This window comes from Ammodytes marinus (genome assembly GCF_949987685.1).
Source record: "Ammodytes marinus genome assembly, chromosome: 18".
In the NCBI taxonomy this organism is placed as follows: Eukaryota; Metazoa; Chordata; class Actinopteri; order Uranoscopiformes; family Ammodytidae; genus Ammodytes; species Ammodytes marinus.
Window position 1 is genome coordinate 26,282,782 of NC_137222.1, and position 18,906 is coordinate 26,301,687.

Consider the following 18,906-nt stretch of genomic DNA (forward strand, 5'->3'; position numbering starts at 1 on the left):
CTTTACTGACAGTTGGCATTCTTACATCCGGTTTAGCGATATCAAAATAAGAGTCCGGATTTCAGAGACCTGTTTTTTTTAACCATTTAACCTTTAGTATTAACCGGTTAAAGATCTTCTTGACGGTTAACCAGTTAACCATGGACATCCCTAGCCAGGAGTTTACCAATCTTGTCACCATGCTCGTAAAAAGTACTTCTGCTCCTAAGCAACTGGTCAGCAACTTGACGAGAGGAAAGAAGGTTGAATTCTGTCTGAAGTTTTAAACGTTCTTTGTAAAGTTCAGATGAAGGTGAATTAGCATATTGTCTGTCTATGTCCAGAATCTATTTCAGTTTGTTTCTGTACACTTGTTTTTGTATGCTGCAAATGATATAATTTCACCTCTCAAATAGGCTTTCAGGGCTTCCCAAATTGTTGCTTTGGACACATCTGGTGTTTTATTTATACTCAAAAATGTTTTAATATGTGTAGAGATGTGTAAAAGAAAACTCTCATCTGTGAGCAACAATGGATCCAGTCTCCACTGCCTTCTTGTATACTCAACGTCAGAGAAAGCCAGTTGAAGGAGCAGAGGAGCGTGATCTGAGATCACAATACTTTCATAACTGCATGACTTTAGGTCTGACATCAATGAATTATCAACAAAAAAATAATCAATTCGGGTGTAAGTGTGGTGGACATGTGAAAAGAATGAATATTCTCTTCCTGTGGGGTATAAAAACCTGTATGGATCAGAGAGGCTATAATCAGCAAGAAATGATTTGATATAACCTGCAGATCTGCTAAGAGTGGCAGGTTTGGGGGAAGAGCGATCTAAGACTGGATCTAGATAACAATTAAAATCCCCACCAAGAATAAGAGAATGGGAATTGAGATCGGGGAGTTGAGAAAAAAATCTCTTAAAGAATCATCGACGTTAGGCGCCTAGACGTTAGCCAAGATGACTGACTTATTGTAAAGTTTGCCTGAAACAATAATAAAACGTCCATTTTTATCTGATATAATGTTTGAGGACTCAAAAGGAATATTACTATCAATAAGGATAGCTGTGCCCCTAGCCTTACCCCTGAAATTAGAATGAAAAAATTGCCCACGCCAGCATTTACTTAGTCGCCCATGGTCAGAGTCATGTAAGAGGGTTTCTTGAAGGAAAACTATTCCAGACCTGAGCCGTTTTAGGTGGGTTAAGACCTTACCCCTTTTCACTTGGTGATTTAGCCCCTTGACATTCCAACTAATTAAATTAAGATTGCCCTTCATCTAGCTCAGTTATAGTGAGAATAAAAAGAGTTACTCTGATAAGAAAAAGAGTAGCAAAATACAGAGGGAAAGAAAAACAAAAAAAAAAGGAAAACATAAATAACTGAAAACACAGCAGGTGATGACTTATCAGCTAAACCCCCAGTTAACACCACCCCATCCCACCCAGAACCCACCCCATATATTGCTCTAAACAGCAAACCCAAAAAGACCCTTACTAGTCTCACAACAAACATTCCAAGCCTTAACTTTCTGACCTGTGCTAGCTTCCCACATAAGTCTTTCACCCCATAACAGCTAGTAACACTATGAACAATCCAGCAAACTGTCAAAATGACAACACACTAAACAAACATACCGTGCTCACCCAACAAATTCAAAATACAAAAAAAGAACAAGGCGTGAGTTAGACAAGCTGTCCAAATGGCAAAAAACATAAAAAAAATAAAGAACAGACACGCTTATCCAGCCGTTTTAAAATAGAGATACAAATAAAAAAAGCGAGTGAGCTAGACAATACAATGACAAGCAATAAAAATGTCACGTTCACCCAGCTGATTTACTCATTTTAAAAAAGGGAAAAAAAAATGCGTGTAGTACCATCAGTCTGAGAGTTTGGCTGGGGATATGAAAAGAGCATTTGTCCAAACCGCGCTGATAAAGCTCAGCCAAGACCCCCCTGTATTCAGCCCGCTGCTTCACGACCTCCGCGCTGTAATCCTCGTAGAACCGGAGCTTGTGGCCGTGGTATTCCAGCTCGCCCTGTTTACGTGCCTCTCTCATGATCAAGTCTTTAATCTGGTATCGGTGGAAGCGGATGACGACGGGCCGCGATCTCTCACCCGGGCCAGGTTTGGGTGCCAGAGTGCGGTGAGTTCTGTCCAGCTCCGGGGAAGAAGGGAGAGTTTGATTACCAAAAACCTCGACGAGAAGCTCGGAGAAAAAGGCGGTGGGGCGAGCGCCCTCAAGTGACTCTGGTAAGCCCACAATACGTACATTCTGTCTCCTGCTTCTCCCTTCCAAATCCGATAGTTTAGATTTCAGCAACTTGTTATCTTCCTGCAGTGAGGAGCACGTAGCCTCAAGTTGCTCCAGGCGTCCGCAAACAGTTTTTGCATTCTCCCCGAGATCGGTTATACGTTTCCCCTGGCCTGAGACCACGGCCTGGATGTTGTCCAGCTTAGTGTCCATGCTGTCGAACGATGATTTAAACTCAGCGGCTATGGCTTCTCTATGCTGTTCAAGCAGATCCGGAATGGAAGCCATTGAGCTAGCATTAACATCAATGCTAACCACGCTGTCCGAGGACATATATGACTCTGCCGAATCTCTTTTTGCGTTTTTCTTTCTTCTAGGCATTTCTCCAAAACAGTATCAGTGTTACCGGCAACACAAGCACAAAAAAAATCAATGAAAATAGGGTTTAATCAGTTAGGTCTGAAATAGTTAGTGGGAGCTATAGAGCGATCGCACCTACCCCATGCTCTGTAACCCGAGGTTAATTAGGTATCTAACTCTAATAAGGAACTTTGATATACCAGTGATTCTTGAGAACCGGGACAAAACAGGGTGCAATGTTGAAAAAATACAAACCCTATGTTTAGGCAAATTAAATTACATACTACTGAGCTACTGATACAACCTCCCAGCTTTTATCCTTTTTATCAAAATGGGCTTTTTACCTTGCCATTCCTTATTTTGTGTCAACACCGTCAGACACCAAAATCACAAATTAATTTCCCCTCAATTTATGCTAGACGAATTGTGATCACAAGTATTCACCAAGACTGACAGAGGCCACAACAAATATTTTCAAAATTTATTTGACTATAGATATTTTATATCGATTTTCCTCTATGTTCTTCAGGTGAACTGTGTAATAGAATGTTTACTTTAAAATGAACAGCAATCAAGATGTGTTTCAAATTTCAAAACACATTCTCATGTTAGGTGACTGGTTAGATTTTCACATATGACCAAACATTCCTCAACAACTATGAAATATCATTATGTATTGTTATCATAATAATGTAAATCTGACGGAGTTGACAAGTATATCTTAGGAATTTGACATATCTGCCGGTGGTGACAAAAACCCAGATAACCATCAAATACGTAGGATAATCAATAACAGTGATTTTATAACAGCATATTATTGGTTGAGCGTTAATTCAAAGATTCACATTACAGTCTTTCAAATCAGACTAGCTCTAAAAGACTCGCACCAAATCGCCTCATTTTCTATATCATCCTGTACTTTTTTAAGAATCATCCATGACAAAAGAAGATTGTGAGAGTTTCCATAAATACAGTATTAGAAAAACTAAACCCTATTTCTGTATTTAATATAATTATAACTTGAAAACCACCCAAATATGATGCCTTCACATTGAATGTCAACTCCGTCATTCGCCTGTCACCACCGTCAGACAGGAAATCTGACGGTGTTGACATATTTAAAGTTTCTTAAACAAAAAAAATTTAATTAATCTAGTTAGCCATTTGTTTTTTCTGTTGATGATTGGTGCTAGTATGAACTACTTCGGGAATATAAAATTATCAAAACATTTCAAATAACTTCTTCAGAAATTGTAAGTCGGTGTTGACATATCATGGTTGTGACGAATGACTTTCAAGATTTGGAATGTAAAATATTCTAAAACTACAACACTTATCAGAGCCTGTCTGACTCTAATGTACTCTGCACAGGTAGCTTGTGACAATAGGTCCTTCACGGAGACAGCTGCCTCTCATATTGCGTGATTTTATTATATTTGAATGAAATGTCTGACGGTGGTGACAAAAAGTGTCCCCCCAATTTGAAACCTTATAAAACATGAATGTGTTGTAGAAAAAATAAATGTATTGATACGAGAGATTATTTAGTGTTGCCTTTGATGAAAAAAGCTCTTTTTAAATCATTAAAGTACATTTTTAATAGGTTTTATTGCATATGAAAGATTAAAACCTTCTCTGTGGAGACACTGTTTTTGAAGATAACAAGTATCATACATTTGACAAAATAATACAATAAAATTTAAGGGGATAATTATGCTCCAGACATTCTATTCTTAATCCCTAATAACATCTACAATTTGAAATATTTTAATTTTTAAAGATAACAGCAGTTACATTTTGTCCCCGCCTTTTGTCCTGGTTCTCAAGAATCACTGATACAATTTCATCTGTTTTCATGTGTTAAGGGTATGAAACTGTTTATTTGGTATCAGTGATACCGGAATCGGACCTCTTTTTTCAGTAACGAGTAATCTAACGCGTTACTATCTCCAAACCAGTAATCAGATTAAAGTTACTCATCAAAGTCACTGTGCGTTACTTTTTCTGTCATTTTCCTTAGTGAAACATTTTACATAAATGCACAAATGACTGCGATTGCGATTTAATGTAAATAAATGTGCGCGCATGTGTCTCTAAACGCTCCAACTGCTCCTCTCGTCTTTTTGGTAGCGCTCCTCGTCTCTGACATGCAGCGTGTGTGTGTGCCTGTGTGTGTGTGCCTGTGTGTGTCTGTGTGTGTGCAGTAGCATTACGGCCGAGTCTAAGCTGAACTGTGGCGCAAAACAAAGTCCCCCCCCCCATGAAATATAGCGTCTGCTATGGGGATATTTAGGATTCGGGTACGGTGACGTTGAAGAGATAGAAGTGTTTAAAACTTGGAAACTTATAGTCACGTGGCGACTGGTGGCCTCACACACCCAGTCTATCAACACGAGACATCGTAGAGAAAAGTCAAATTAATGCATGAGAGTGAAGGGCCAATCACGTTAAGTTTAAAGACACTGCTACTGTCTTTGCACTTTGGAGGAATGCATTTATTTTCATGGGGGGAAAAAGTTTTTTTTTTTATTACATTTTTCAAACCATAATTTGTATTATTTTGAAAACAGTATGCCTGTAGGCTACTAACCTACAAGCTTTATTTTATATATTTTCAATTATTCTTAATATGTGCATGTTTTAAATTGAGATATATGGGTTTCAAAACCTGTAAAGTAAAGTTTAAAGTAACTTGTAATCTAACTTAGTTACTTTTAACATCAAGTAATCAGTAAAGTAACTAAGTTACTATTTCAAGGAGTAACGAGTAATCAGTAATCGGATTACTTTTTCAAAGTAACTGTGGCAACACTGTTTGGTATATTGTAAGACAAAAGAAAAAGGTTTTTCACCAACTTGGATCATAATGTGTACCATAGATGGTTAAAGAGGACCTATGATGCTTTTTGACTTTTATGACCTATAAACGTTGTTATGATGATTCATAGTCATGTTTAACCATACTAAATTATCAAATAATGACTTACATGCATTTCGACGTATTCCCTGCTGACCGTCTGGGGTGTCTGTGCCGAGCACTAAACACTATTCTAGCCAGTCGAGAAGTCACGTGTTCAAAGCGGTCTACCCTTTCATAATTTGTGACGTCTCATAAAACTTTGTGACTTCACCACGCGGATGTTTCCATGTATGGTAATGCTGTCACTTCCCTGTTCGCGTCTGCCTCGCGCCCTTATAGGTCCATGCTCGCGCTTCCCGCCACTGAAAGTGTTCCGGAAGGAAGGTAACCAATCACAACGGAGTGGGGTTTGCAGGAGGGGGGGAGGGTAGCGGAGATGGCCGATGCACAGGCGGAGGGAGCGGAGATTGCCGAAGCACACACACTCAAGTGTTGACAGGACGTGCTGGATCGCCAAAATAAGAGAAAGAGCTTCCCGAAAATCTACATAGTTTTTTGTGATGTGATTCGTGTCAGGTTGCTCTATAGCAGTGTAAAACAAGAAATTAAGACCAGAAAAGTAGTATAATAGGTCCTCTTTAAGAAAAACATATAAAAAAAATCATATCTACTGTATATAATGCGTATTAAACCTAAAACAGACCCTTGTTTTGTGTGATTCCAATAGTTATTGAACAAAGGATGTTTTAAGACATCTGGAAATGGCACCAAGGACGAAAAAAATAAATTTCCCTTAATACCTTGGCTGTGTTTGGTACACACTGGCTTCTTTCATGTAATACAGAGATATGATATTCAATTTTAATCCAACCCATTATAAAACATCAGGTACAAAATTGAAAAACGCCATAAAATTAATAAACTAACAAGAAACAATATACAAATATCAATGTTGTCAAACTCAATATATCATGCTTAACACAGCAGATGAATCATGTATAGTTAAAATAATGCAATGCATAATAATAATCAAAACCAAATTCCAAAAATGAACCTTTTAAAACCGCTGTACAGCCATTTGAAGTGAATAAAAGCAGTCTCCAGGTTTCAGAACAGATGGAAGTGAACTAATGTCTGAATAACTTTCCCGTTGGTTTTTACATGTTGTCCACACCACGGATCCTTCTGGCCAGCTGCAAGTCCCGGGGGAAGATGGTGACTCTCTTGGCGTGGATGGCACATAGGTTGGCATCTGAAAACAACAAGACCAGGAAGGCCTCAGCAGCCTGGGGAGGACATAGACAGTGACAGCTTCAGCTCAAACTAACAAGACACTTTATTTCTCATCAACAAATTACATTGCAGAGTATTCATTCAATGAGAGTATCGATTTTTTGGGAAATTAATGCAAAAATGTTGTTAGCCTTTTAGCATATTTTCTAGTATGAATTAAGTATGATAATTTTTTGATGCACAAAGGCTGTAAACCTCAACAGAGAAATCAGATATTAGATTTGAATACATTTATTTAAGTGAAACTAATCAATGTTTTTATATCGACAATGTGTCAAATAATAAAAGAGGCGCTTATAGTAATCAAATCACAACTGATCTTGCAGTTCCCTGTCCTATTTTACGGCATTTGCAAAGGAGTTTAAAAAATGTCTTGAAACGTTTGTGGGGGTTCTCAATTTCCTCACGTGAGTCCCAGTTGTTGCGTTTTCTCCAACCCGTATTTATTTAGTTTCTGTAAGTCAGACAGTGTGAGAAATGTGAGACAACTTTGCTAAATTGTGACCGATTGGAGACAAAAATAAAAGTTGTAGAAGATTGAGACCTGCCTTGCACTGAACAATGCAGACAATGGTGCTCCTGTTGTTTCCAGCACAAAGCTAACTACTGGCTGAAATTGCCAGTAGGGATGGCATGAGAACCGATTCATACTGGGGATTCAATTCCTGTGGAACTGACGGGGCAGCATACGCTGTAATTGTAACTTGTTCAGCTCTGCATAGTTGATTCCTAACTTAGTGGTGGAGGGTTCTTACTAGGGGTGTGAACGTTTACAAAAATGTCTAACCGTGTACACGACGGAATTTTTTTCGTGTACACGGTTAACCGTGACGTCATTGTCTTTGCGCGCCCGCCGTCCTGTAGGCGCGCGCGCACGCACACACACACACACACGCGTTCGTTCGCCTGTAAACACACAGTTGAAATTAACTACGCTCGTTTACACACCTCTTATAATAGGTCCATGGCACAAACACACACACGTTCGCCTGACATGTGCGCCGTCATTATCGCGCTTCATTCATTTCCTGATTAATATAGCCTATCGCATGTCCACGTTCATGCAGGTTGAACAGGTGTTATAAAGTTCGGGCTACTTACGCGCGTAGTTCACGTCAACCGAGTAACTTTAATCTTTAGGTTAACTTTCATCACTCGTCCGTGGCTGTGAGTCGAGCACCGGCACGGCGACTCCCCGTGTGTGTGTGCGCCGATACACACACTCACACACTCGCCGAGGGACAGACCGATTCGGCAGACTAGCTTTTATCATCCCCAATTAGTTTAGGCCTACTAGTGATGTAAAATCAATAAATGTGTGTCTCCAGAACATATTTAAAAACTTTGAAAAAAAGAAAATTTTAAATTTGAAGATTTTTTTTTAAAACGGTTTTCGTTTATTGATTTTTCCTAAACGGTTATGATTTACTAAACGGTTACACGTGTACACGTGCACACCCCTAGTTCTTACCTCCTGCAGGGCCATGAGAGCGTAGACCTGCCACCGGAGAGCATCTCTGGAGAAACTCTGGCACACCTCACGAACCTAAACCAACAGGAGGATCCAATATTTAGAATGAGCCATTAGAGAAAACAATGTAGCAGCAAAAAAAATAGTCCTGCTGGCAGCCTTGATCACATTCTCACCAAACACCAACAGGGCTCGTCAACCATACTGCACCCCTGGTCCAGGGCTTCCTGGGGCTTCCTAACCCTGCTGAATTGATATAGCCTCGACCCTGCCGTTTTATTGATTATCTTACCTTTTTGAACCTTTTACATCTGCACTTGCTGTTTGCTTGCTTACTATGGATTCCAGATTCTATTCAAACAATCTGTTTGGGGTCTCTGGACTGGTTCTAGTGTAGTTGTCTTATTTAACTGAAATATCACATTTCGTATAATACTACATCTACATTTTACTGATGAAATACTGTAAGAAGCTTTTTAGGTCTTTGTTCTTGGTCATGAGCCTTCTTCTCTTTATTCTGTACATCACCTCATTTATGGAATTCATCCAAACTGCTAACCTGATGATATTCAACTGTATGCGCCTGTAAAATCAGATGGCTAAAAAATTAGAAGCTTGCTTGTCTGTTGTATACAATTAAGATAAATAAAGAATAGATATCAACTTGATTCCTGTTCAACTATTTTGTTCGACAAAACTGAGATCCTGGCCTTTGGACTTGCAGGACAAACCAGTTTTAGCAAGAAATAGTAACTCTCCCTGTGTTTGCAGTTAAACCCAGGTCTAGCAGACCAAGAAAAGTACAAGCGGATTGTGAGAATGGTTGCACACAACCCACATATCACCTCCAAAGACCTGCAAGAACATCTGGCTGCAGATGGTGTATCTGTACATGGTTCAACAATTCAGTGCAATTTGCACCAAAACATCTGTATGGCCGGGTGATGAGAAGGAAGCCCTTTCTGCGCCCACGCCACAGATACAGTTGCTTGGAGTATGCTAAAGCTCATTTAGACAAGCCAGATTCATATTGGAAGAAAATGCTTTGGACTGATGAGACAAAAAATAAGTTATTTGGTCATTATAAAAAGTGCTTTAGAAAGGAGAAAACTGCATTCCAAGTAAAACACCTGCTACCTACTTTCAAATTTGGTGGAGGTTCAATCATGCTGTGGCCACTTCATGGACTGGGGCCCTGGTTAAAGTGGATTGTCGGATGAATTCAACCCAGTTTCAACAGATTATTCAGGATAATGTTCAAGCATCAGTCACAAAGTTGAAGTTGCGCAGGGGTTGGATATTCCAACAAGACAATGACCCTTAACACAGTTCAAATTCCTACAGAGGGAAAAGTACAATGTTCTGATATGGCCGTCGCAGTCCAATGACTTGAATATCATCGACAATCTATGGGATGATTTGAAGCAGGCCTTCCATGCTCGGCAGCCATCACATTTAACTGAACTGGATCGCTTTAGTATGTAAGAATGTTAAAAATACCTACATCCAGGATCCAGACACTCATCACAGGCTACCGAAGGCGTCTAGAGGCTGTTATTTTTGCAAAAGGAGGCTCAACTAAGTACTGATGACATTTTTCTTTTGGGGTGTCCAAATTTATGCACCAGTCAAATTTTGTTATGATGCTTATTGCATATTTTCTATTATTCCAATAAACAAAATGACACTGCTGAATTGCTTCTGTTTACCTAAGGTATGTCATATATGTAAAGGAATTTGCTTCTTTGAAATTCCAGCTAATGATTAACAAAAATCCCCAAAAGGGGGTCCCAAACTTTTTCATATGACTGTAACTGGTGATAATTATTAAATGAACGCTTATGTTATTTATCAAATTTTTGTGCGCGTAGTGTCTGCTGCGTTGCATCTCTCCTCTTCTCCTTTTTGTGAAGGGGGGGTCCTAACCCTAACCCCGACACACACACGGCACAACACCGGTGGGCACACACACCCAGGCAGTCAGAGAGGTAGAGAAGAGAACTAGACGCGTTAGGTTGGTGTGACAGAAAGTCCAAAAGCCAACGAGTAAATTATGAATGGAGTGAAGTCGACCCCGACCGTCTGAAAAGCAGCGAAAATATCTGCGTTTTTTAAATTCACCCAACGTGAATCTTGTAGTAGCGAGGGTGCTAACGCTAGCTCTGCTGCTAGTAGCCTACTACCAGTTAATGTGTGCAGGTCAACACAAACATCAGCAACAGTTAACAGAGGAACATATTTACAGCCTGCATGAGGACCTTAATAAATGGACCAAAGGTGTCTGACTTCACATACCAGGAGGCAGTGGAAGCTTGAAAGTAGAAGACTACTGGAAAAGTGTTCAAAACAGCCTGTCATGAGCCAAATTCTGAGATTTTGAATCAAATCAAAATCACTCATACACACATTAAAATAATAGCCTATAGTAAAAAATAAATACAATTTACAGTTTTAAAGAATTGCTGTTGTAAAAGGAATAAGGTAAACAAAAATAAGTGCTGTTAAAAGTTCTTAACATGATTTTTGTTTGCATAAAACATGTCTTATTTGCAGTTATTGTAGGTTTAGAGACAAAAAAATGAAAAAGGTTCCAACTCAAATAATATTTGAATAATAGCCTCCACTTTCAGTGTGACCCTTTAACTCATCTATAATACTGTCCATGATGCATTTATACATTGTCAATAAAGACAATTATTTGAACACAACTAATAAAAACATTTTTTGTATAGTAAAAATAGACTTCGGGCAAGTAGAATTCAGACCCACTTGCTCGACCCGGCAAGTGAAAAAAAAACATTAGCGTTGAGCCCTGGGTACTTAGGTATAGTTAATATGTTACATTATAGAGATGGCTTTAAACGCAGTCACTATTAGAAGTTTGGGGGGGAAGTCGCGGTAGAAGTTAGCATAGTACTGTTGCAGAGGTGAACAGATTAAACACGTCTTTACTCGACATATATAAATGCTAAACTATAAAAAGAAATCTGTTCAATGCACGCTAGATTGATGCTCTTTTTCACTGCTTTAGTTAGCCATTACTTTAGGCATAGTTCAGCTATTGTATTACTACGCCTACTCATGTTGGGGCAGTCAAGCATATCTTTATCAGCTGTTCGACTCAGAGCTACCGCAGTTTATTCAAGAGACACAAGAAAACAAATAAGTGTTTATAAGTGACGACGACATGCACTGTGGACCTAAGAGGATAGTCTACCTTTATAAACCAGAGTTTACAGAAGAACTTCTGCAGAGGGAAAATTAAAGGAGCGAGAGAGAGAGGGGTAACTTCTGTGGAAACTAAAGACCAATCTAAAAAGGCAGAGAAAGAGCACAAGCTCCCTGTGACTGTAATCTCATGCCCACGGACCCAGAGAGCGACACCTGCAATGAGTTAGCCTGGTCCTACCAGACCATCTTACTTCATTTCATTTGTACAGGAGGTCTGGACTCGCTCAATTGAAAAACCTAAACTCACTCGAAGGTGGGTGTCTGTTGAAGTTTAAAACTATTGGATCTGCCCAGTGCCTCTCTGGATCTGCCAACCAATTGCATAACGGTTGGTCGTGACGTATGTCTTGCACCGGCTTCTGACTACAAGTGAAACTGGTGCCAGACCTCAACATCATTGTTCTCAGCCACTCTCTCTGTTCGCTTAATGGACTGGTAAAAATCTGCCGGAGAAAACTTGGGAATATATATCGCGGACCCAGACTGACTACTGAAGGGAAATGAAAATTGAGCGGAAGTAGATAGGCGGGCGGTGCCAGGCTAGCAATGAGTGGGACTTCCTATTTCAGAAACAGGCAATGTCAGTGCCTCACAGTCTGCATTACGTTTGGTATGTCGTTTCAGTTTGTTGAGGATATTTATCTTGCTGTTTTGTGCCCCCAACAGAGCTTTCAAGGCAGCGCTACTTGGAAGACACTGTTGGGGGCAGAAAAGTTAGGTTTAAGGTTACGGCCTTCCGGGCAGTGCTGCCTTGAAGGCTCCGTTGGGGGGCACAAAACAGCTTATTTTATAATCCTCCTTTGAAAGAATGTTGACTACTAACGCAGAGTTGTGCCACTCTTTCACGCAGAGTATTGATGTTTTGATTCAGTGAAACTAGCTATCGCAGGCCAACACGGTGGAATATAGTGACAAGGGCTTCGGTTTGTTTGAACTGCCCCGAAAAGCACACGTGCCATCTTTTAAAACTACAGGTGGGCACGTCAATTTCAAAATCACGTTAGGCTAATTGTTTACTTGTGTTTCTTGAATAAGTCGCTGTAGTAGCTGTATTGATCTTTCAAAGGCCTTTGACACTGTTGACCACCATTTGCTCTACAGAGGCTGCATGACATTATCTGTCTGATAGACAACAATCAGTTAAACTGGGAAGCTACCAATCTGAGTTTTTAACAGTTACAAATTGTGTCCCACAGAACTCAATCTTGGGTTCAGTTCTATTCGCAATTTATATCAATAACTGTGTTTCATCACTACAAAACTGTCACGCCCATCAATCTATTCAGAGCCTACAACGCTCTTTTAACACCCTGCAGGACTGTCTAGTGGACTTCAGGCTTGTTTTTAATACAGACTTAACAAAATATGTCTTTCTCCAGAGCAAGAACTACAAATTAATGATTTCAATATTTTTACAAAAAACTGATTTTTAATTGAAATACCGAATATACTTGCCTTAACACTACATTTTACAAGCTAGCTGTAGCCTATTTGTTTTAGTTTCTCGCCTAAAACTACATTTTACGAGCTCACATTGTACTAATCACAATGACGTTACCTCCGTCGAATACTAATTTTAACATACAGCTTTTGAACTCATCACCATGTAGCAAACTAGCTTTAGCTGTCCGATCAACTTTGCAGAGGAATGATGTAACGAGTGATTGCGGTGGCGTTATAGGGTCAATGACATGACATGCATATTTTCGTGTCCGGCAGTATAACTTTACTTAAAAATAATTTTAATCAATTCATGACATACATAATTTTATTATTTAAAACCTATTTAGTTTGACCATATTATCAGTACATCATAATAATATACAGGTCCTTCTCACATAATTAGCATATTGTGATAAAGTTGATTATTTTCCATAATGTAATGATAATAATTAAACGTTCATATATTTTAGATTCATTGCACACCAACTGAAATAGTTCAGGTCTTTTGTTGTTTTAATACTGATGATTTTGGCATACAGCTCATGAAAACCCCAAATTCCTATTTCAAAAAATTAGCATATCATGAAAAGGTACTCTAAACGAGCTCTTAACCTAATCATCTGAATCAACTAATTAACTCTATACACCTGCAAAAGATTCCTGAGGCTTTTAAAAACTCCCAGCCTGGTTCATTACTCAAAACCGCAATCATGGGTAAGACTGCCGACCTGACTGCTGTCCAGAAGGCCATCATTGACACCCTCAAGCAAGAGGGTAAGACACAGAAAGAAATTTCTGAGCGAATAGGCTGTTCCCAGAGTGCTGTATCAAGTCACCTCAGTGGGAAGTCTGTGGGAAGGAAAAAGTGTGGCAGAAAACGCTGCACAACCAGAAGAGGTGACCGGACCCTGAGGAGGATTGTGGAGAAGGGCCGATTCCAGACCTTGGGGGACCTGCGGAAGCAGTGGACTGAGTCTGGAGTAGAAACATCCAGAGCCACCGTGCCAGCCGGCGTGTGCAGGAAATGGGCTACAGGTGCCGCATTCCCCAGGTCAAGCCACTTTTGAACCAGAAACAGCAGCAGAAGCGCCTGACCTGGGCTACAGAGAAGCAGCACTGGACTGTTGCTCAGTGGTCCAAAGTACTTTTTTCGGATGAAAGCAAATGTTGCATGCAATTCGGAAATCAAGGTGCCAGAGTCTGGAGGAAGACTGGGGAGAAGGAAATGCCAAAATGCCTGAAGTCCAGTGTCAAGTACCCACAGTCAGTGATGGTCTGGGGTGCCATGTCAGCTGCTGGTGTTGGTCCACTGTGTTTTATCAAAGGCAGGGTCAATGCAGCTAGCTATCAGGAGATTTTGGAGCACTTCATGCTTCCATCTGCTGAAAAGCTTTATGGAGATGAAGACTTAATTTTTCAACAAGACCTGGCACCTGCTCACAGTGCCAAAACCACTGGTAAATGGTTTACTGACCATGGTATTACTGTGCTCAATTGGCCTGCCAACTCTCCTGACCTGAACTCCATAGAGAATCTGTGGGATATTGTGAAGAGGAAGTTGAGAGACACCAGACCCAACACTGTGGATGATATTAAGGCCGCTATCGAAGCATCCTGGGCCTCCATAACACCTCAGCAGTGCCACAGGCTGATTGCCTCCATGCCACGCCGCATTGAAGCAGTAATTTTTGCGAAAGGATTCCCGACCAAGTAATGAGTGCATAACTGAACATAATTATTTGAAGGTTGACTTTTTTGTATTAAAAACACTTTTCTTTTATTGGTCGGATGAAATATGCAAATTTTTTGAGATAGGGATTTTTGGTTTTTCTTTACTTTTTTGCCAAAATCATCAATATTAAAACAATAAAAGGCTTGAACTACTTCAGTTGTGTGTAATGAATCTAAAATATATGAAAGTCTAATGTTTATCAGTACATTACAGAAAATATTGAACTTTATCACAATATGCTAATTATATGAGAAGGACCTGTATATATTTTATGTTTTGGCATCTCAAACCACCAAAATGTCAGATGGCGCAACCGTCCGAGCAATTGTACAGACTAAGAAAAGTGTGAAATATATTGTTTAAATGATAATAAATTCAAAAACAAATACTGTGGCATGACTTAATGATTGAGACTTTTAAAATATATTACATTTAGTTATAATAATATTTTTTAAGTTGTTTCGAAACTTGGAAAAAAAATTGTCCGGGAACTCTTATATGCTCAAATGTCAGGGTGGTGCAACTGAATAAATCACGCTTTTATTATGAAAGGGCACAGGGAAAACGGTAAAGAGGATATTGCATCAGCCAGAGGACCCCAACTGATGTACATGGATGGTTAAACAAGTTTGTATATCTGTCTCAAATATTGATAAAAATTGCTAGTTTTAACTCATAGCTAAGCTTGTACACTTTACATCGTCAGGTGGTACAACCAAGATTTAACTGGGAACATTTTATTTTATCATTAAACTCTTTATTTTATTAAAATAATATATGTATTAACTTCCTAGCAACAGCTAACTTTTATACAGGTGTCAAAGTAGAAGCCTGTTTAATTTGAAATTAGTAGCAAAAGTCAGGTGGCGCAACCAGTTGGTCAGGTGGCGCGACTTCAAGGAATGTCACTGTATAACATAAATGATGTTAGCTAAAACAAATTAATTATGTATAACATTTCTAGAATGTGTATTAGTTTTAAATGTAATATATTATACACCTTAAAAAAACGTTTTATTATTCAAATGTATAATAATGTTTCAATAATTTTAGATGCCACTTTCAACTAAAGAAAAATCAGCATGACACAGGGAGCGCATTAAAAATTATCCAGCTGCAAGAGAAAGATACAGTTAAGGACATAATTAGCTGTCAAAGAGAGCAAGGAATTTTCCATCCTACTTTTATTTTGGTTGATTACATTATTTAACTTTGCACACAGAAACAAAATTATTTCACAAAAAACAAATACTACCAGGGTCAAAATTATTAGCCCCCCTAAAGAACTGACCTTTGAGTTTAGCCATAGCACCACAAACCACTCCTTTGCAATGATGTGATGTATCTTTGTAATGCTCAAAGCTTGTAAAATCAAGTTAAAATCTAAGGTTATCTTCCAGTTTACACACAGTATAAAAACTTCAGCAAGGGTTTGAGCTGACACATGAGACAGCATCATGCCAGAAATCAGTTTAGACTTGAGAAAAAGAACTGTTCTGCTCACAAAGCAGGAGATGGATATAGAAAGTTATCACAGCGTTTCCAAGTGTCAAGAACTGGAGTTAGAAGTCATCAAGAAATTCAAAGAGAGCCAGACAGTAGAGAACAAGCCTGGCAGAGGTAGGAAGCGAAAGATTTCAAAGACGCTGGAAAGAAAACTAGTGAGAGATGTGTCTAAAGACCACAGAACAACTGCCAAGACACTAGTGAACGACCTAGCCACCTGACCTGGGTTATCGCTTTGCCTTACAACACGACTACGACCCAAAACAAATGTTGCTCCTGGTGAAGAACTACTTCCAGAAGACCAAAGTGAACGTTATTGAATGGTCTGCACAAAGCCCTCACTTGAATCCCATTGAAAATCTGTGGGGTGGACTGAAGACCAAGTCCATGCGAGAAGACCATCAAATCTGGAGGAGCTTGAGAGATTCGCCAAAGAAGAATGGGCTGGGATGCTGTGTGAGACTTATTGAAAGTTACAACAAACGACTGCTGGCTGTTATCCAGCAACAAGGATACACAATTGACTATTAGCATCAGGGGGGCTAATAATGTTATACCCTGGTAGTTTTTGTAAAAATCATTTTGTTTCTGTGTGCAAAGTAAAATATTGTAATCTAAAATAAACGTAGGATGTTTGGAAAAGCTGTGTTAAAAATTCCTTGCTCTGTTTGACAGCACTTTAAAAAAAAAATTTTTTTTGTGAAAATGTAAATAAAAAATAAAAAAATGTAATCAATTAACAATCTATAATTAATAGACACAATTGACAAAAACACCTATTTTGTTTATGAAATAAAAGAACAATTATTGAATATATTTTCTGTCATTATTTATGTTGTCGTCAGGTGGTGCAACTAAATAATCAGGTGGTGCAACCGGGTAAATATTGTTTAAACCAAAAAATAACAAGTTAAACTGACAATATAGTGGGAGACTATAAAGGTACAAAGCTAATGTATTCAATATATTTATTTTGATATTTGTACAACATTTTTCTGTCTTTACATAAAAAATTGGATAATAAAAATATTGAGTTCCTGGGCGTTCAAATGCAATAATCTTAGATTATTAATAATCCAAAACTCAACCACAAAATAATAATGTGTCAGGCACTGTAGACACACCAAGGTATACCTGCCTAAACTCTCACTTACAATACATATAATAAATATATAGATATTTATCCAAATATGTGGTTGCGCCACCTGACATTTTTCGGGTGGTGAGATTGAAATACAATACAGTAAAAAAATTACTAAAAAAACTTTGAAATTATATTTTACTAAAAAGACTTGTTGAAACGCATTGTTCCAACTTCAAAAATATGATTTCTAATAAAAAAATATGAACTTTATTAAAATACCCTTTTAAAAGCCTTATTTGTCATTGACCCTTAAATGGACGAGAGCTTTACTTGAACCCAACTGTACACTTAAACTAGGCACAATTTTAAGCAGCTAACAACAAAAACACCTGTTGCATGGGCTGTACAATCATCACACCAACACCAATGTGTTAGATATTGTAGCCTACCGATGAAATGCTGAATGACGTCATAATCATTTTTCAACAACAGACCACCAGGGGGAGGCAGAGCCTGTAACACTTTTATAGGTTCTTCCAACACAGACAGTGGTGCTTACAGACGGCCACACACTGCTAAGGCATTTAATATAAATAAACCTTTAGCCTGGCTCCGCCCGCCCGCCCACCCACCTACCTACTTACGCCCAAATTTCATTTTCCCTTCAGTAGTCAGTCTGGGGATGGGGCGTATTAGTGGGATCTTGCTCGTCCAGAGTTTTGGTTGTCCAATCAGCGAACAGAGCGAGTGGCTGAGAACGATGACGTCGAAGTCGCGCACCAGTTTCAGTTGAATGCTGCTTTGTACTCGGAACTCGGATATTACCGACTTGGTAGATCCGACCTGTGTTCTAGTGCATCTGCTCGGGAAAGTATGGACGCCTACAACCTTTCTCATCCAAATAACTAAACGTTCTAGCAAGTTACCGTTGCCAGGTACCGGTAGATCCATGGACTACAATATGTAGTGAAGTCGGAAATTTCCGAGTTCCCAGTAGGGCTGGGCGATATATCGAATATATGCGATGTATCGTGAGATGTTCTCCAGGGGATGTATAAAATGACCCTATCGCGACCATCGAATACAAATTGGCACATAATGTGCTTTTTTTTTGCCGCCACAGCCACCGGCAAACTCGCTGGTGTTCGCTTCTCTCGCTCTTTCCTTTGGCTCTCTGCCTCACAGACTCACATGTGTTTTAGTGATAATGCAGGAGGCAGTGTTTCCCCTACCATTATACAGGCCTGGCGGGCCCGCCAGGCCAACGGGACCCCCCGCCAGGCCAACAGCTGCCCAAAAAAAAAAAAAAAAATGTAAAAAAAAATTAATCTTTTTTTTTTTTTTTTTTTTCTGCGCTACGCCGCGCGATGCACGTGTGCATTCGGAGCGCACATGTCAAACAGGGAAACTGACGAGAAAGAACCTTCCTTTATAGGTCTATGGCATAGGCTACACTGGAGATATTTAGGACTCAGTAACAGGGAGTTGAACAGGAAAAAGTGATGAGCAAAACTTAGAAAGTTAAAGTCGCTACGTCGCCATGGCAACCAATATGTATCAACAGCTGAGACAGCGCAGCAAGTTATCTTGAAAACAGCAGGCTATAGTAGCCCTACAAGCTTTATTTTTTGGTATTTTTAATGCTACTTTATTTTTATGTTTTAAATTGAGAACTAGGCTACATG

The 18,906-nt window shown here is 39.2% G+C and overlaps 1 protein-coding gene across 1 annotated transcript in view; it reads right to left on the reverse strand.

Moving 5' to 3' along the window:
• Positions 1-6,486: 6,486 nt before the first annotated feature.
• The window catches only part of cenpa (histone H3-like centromeric protein A), a 37,683-nt gene continuing 25,263 nt past the window's right edge, over positions 6,487-18,906 (reverse strand). The window contains exons 4-5 of the mRNA XM_080046456.1: positions 8,226-8,300; positions 6,487-6,747 (exon numbers count right to left, since the gene is read on the reverse strand). Of these exons, the coding sequence (XP_079902582.1) occupies positions 6,619-6,747; positions 8,226-8,300 (204 nt within the window). The 3' untranslated portion in view covers positions 6,487-6,618. The remainder of the gene's footprint in view (positions 6,748-8,225; positions 8,301-18,906) is intronic.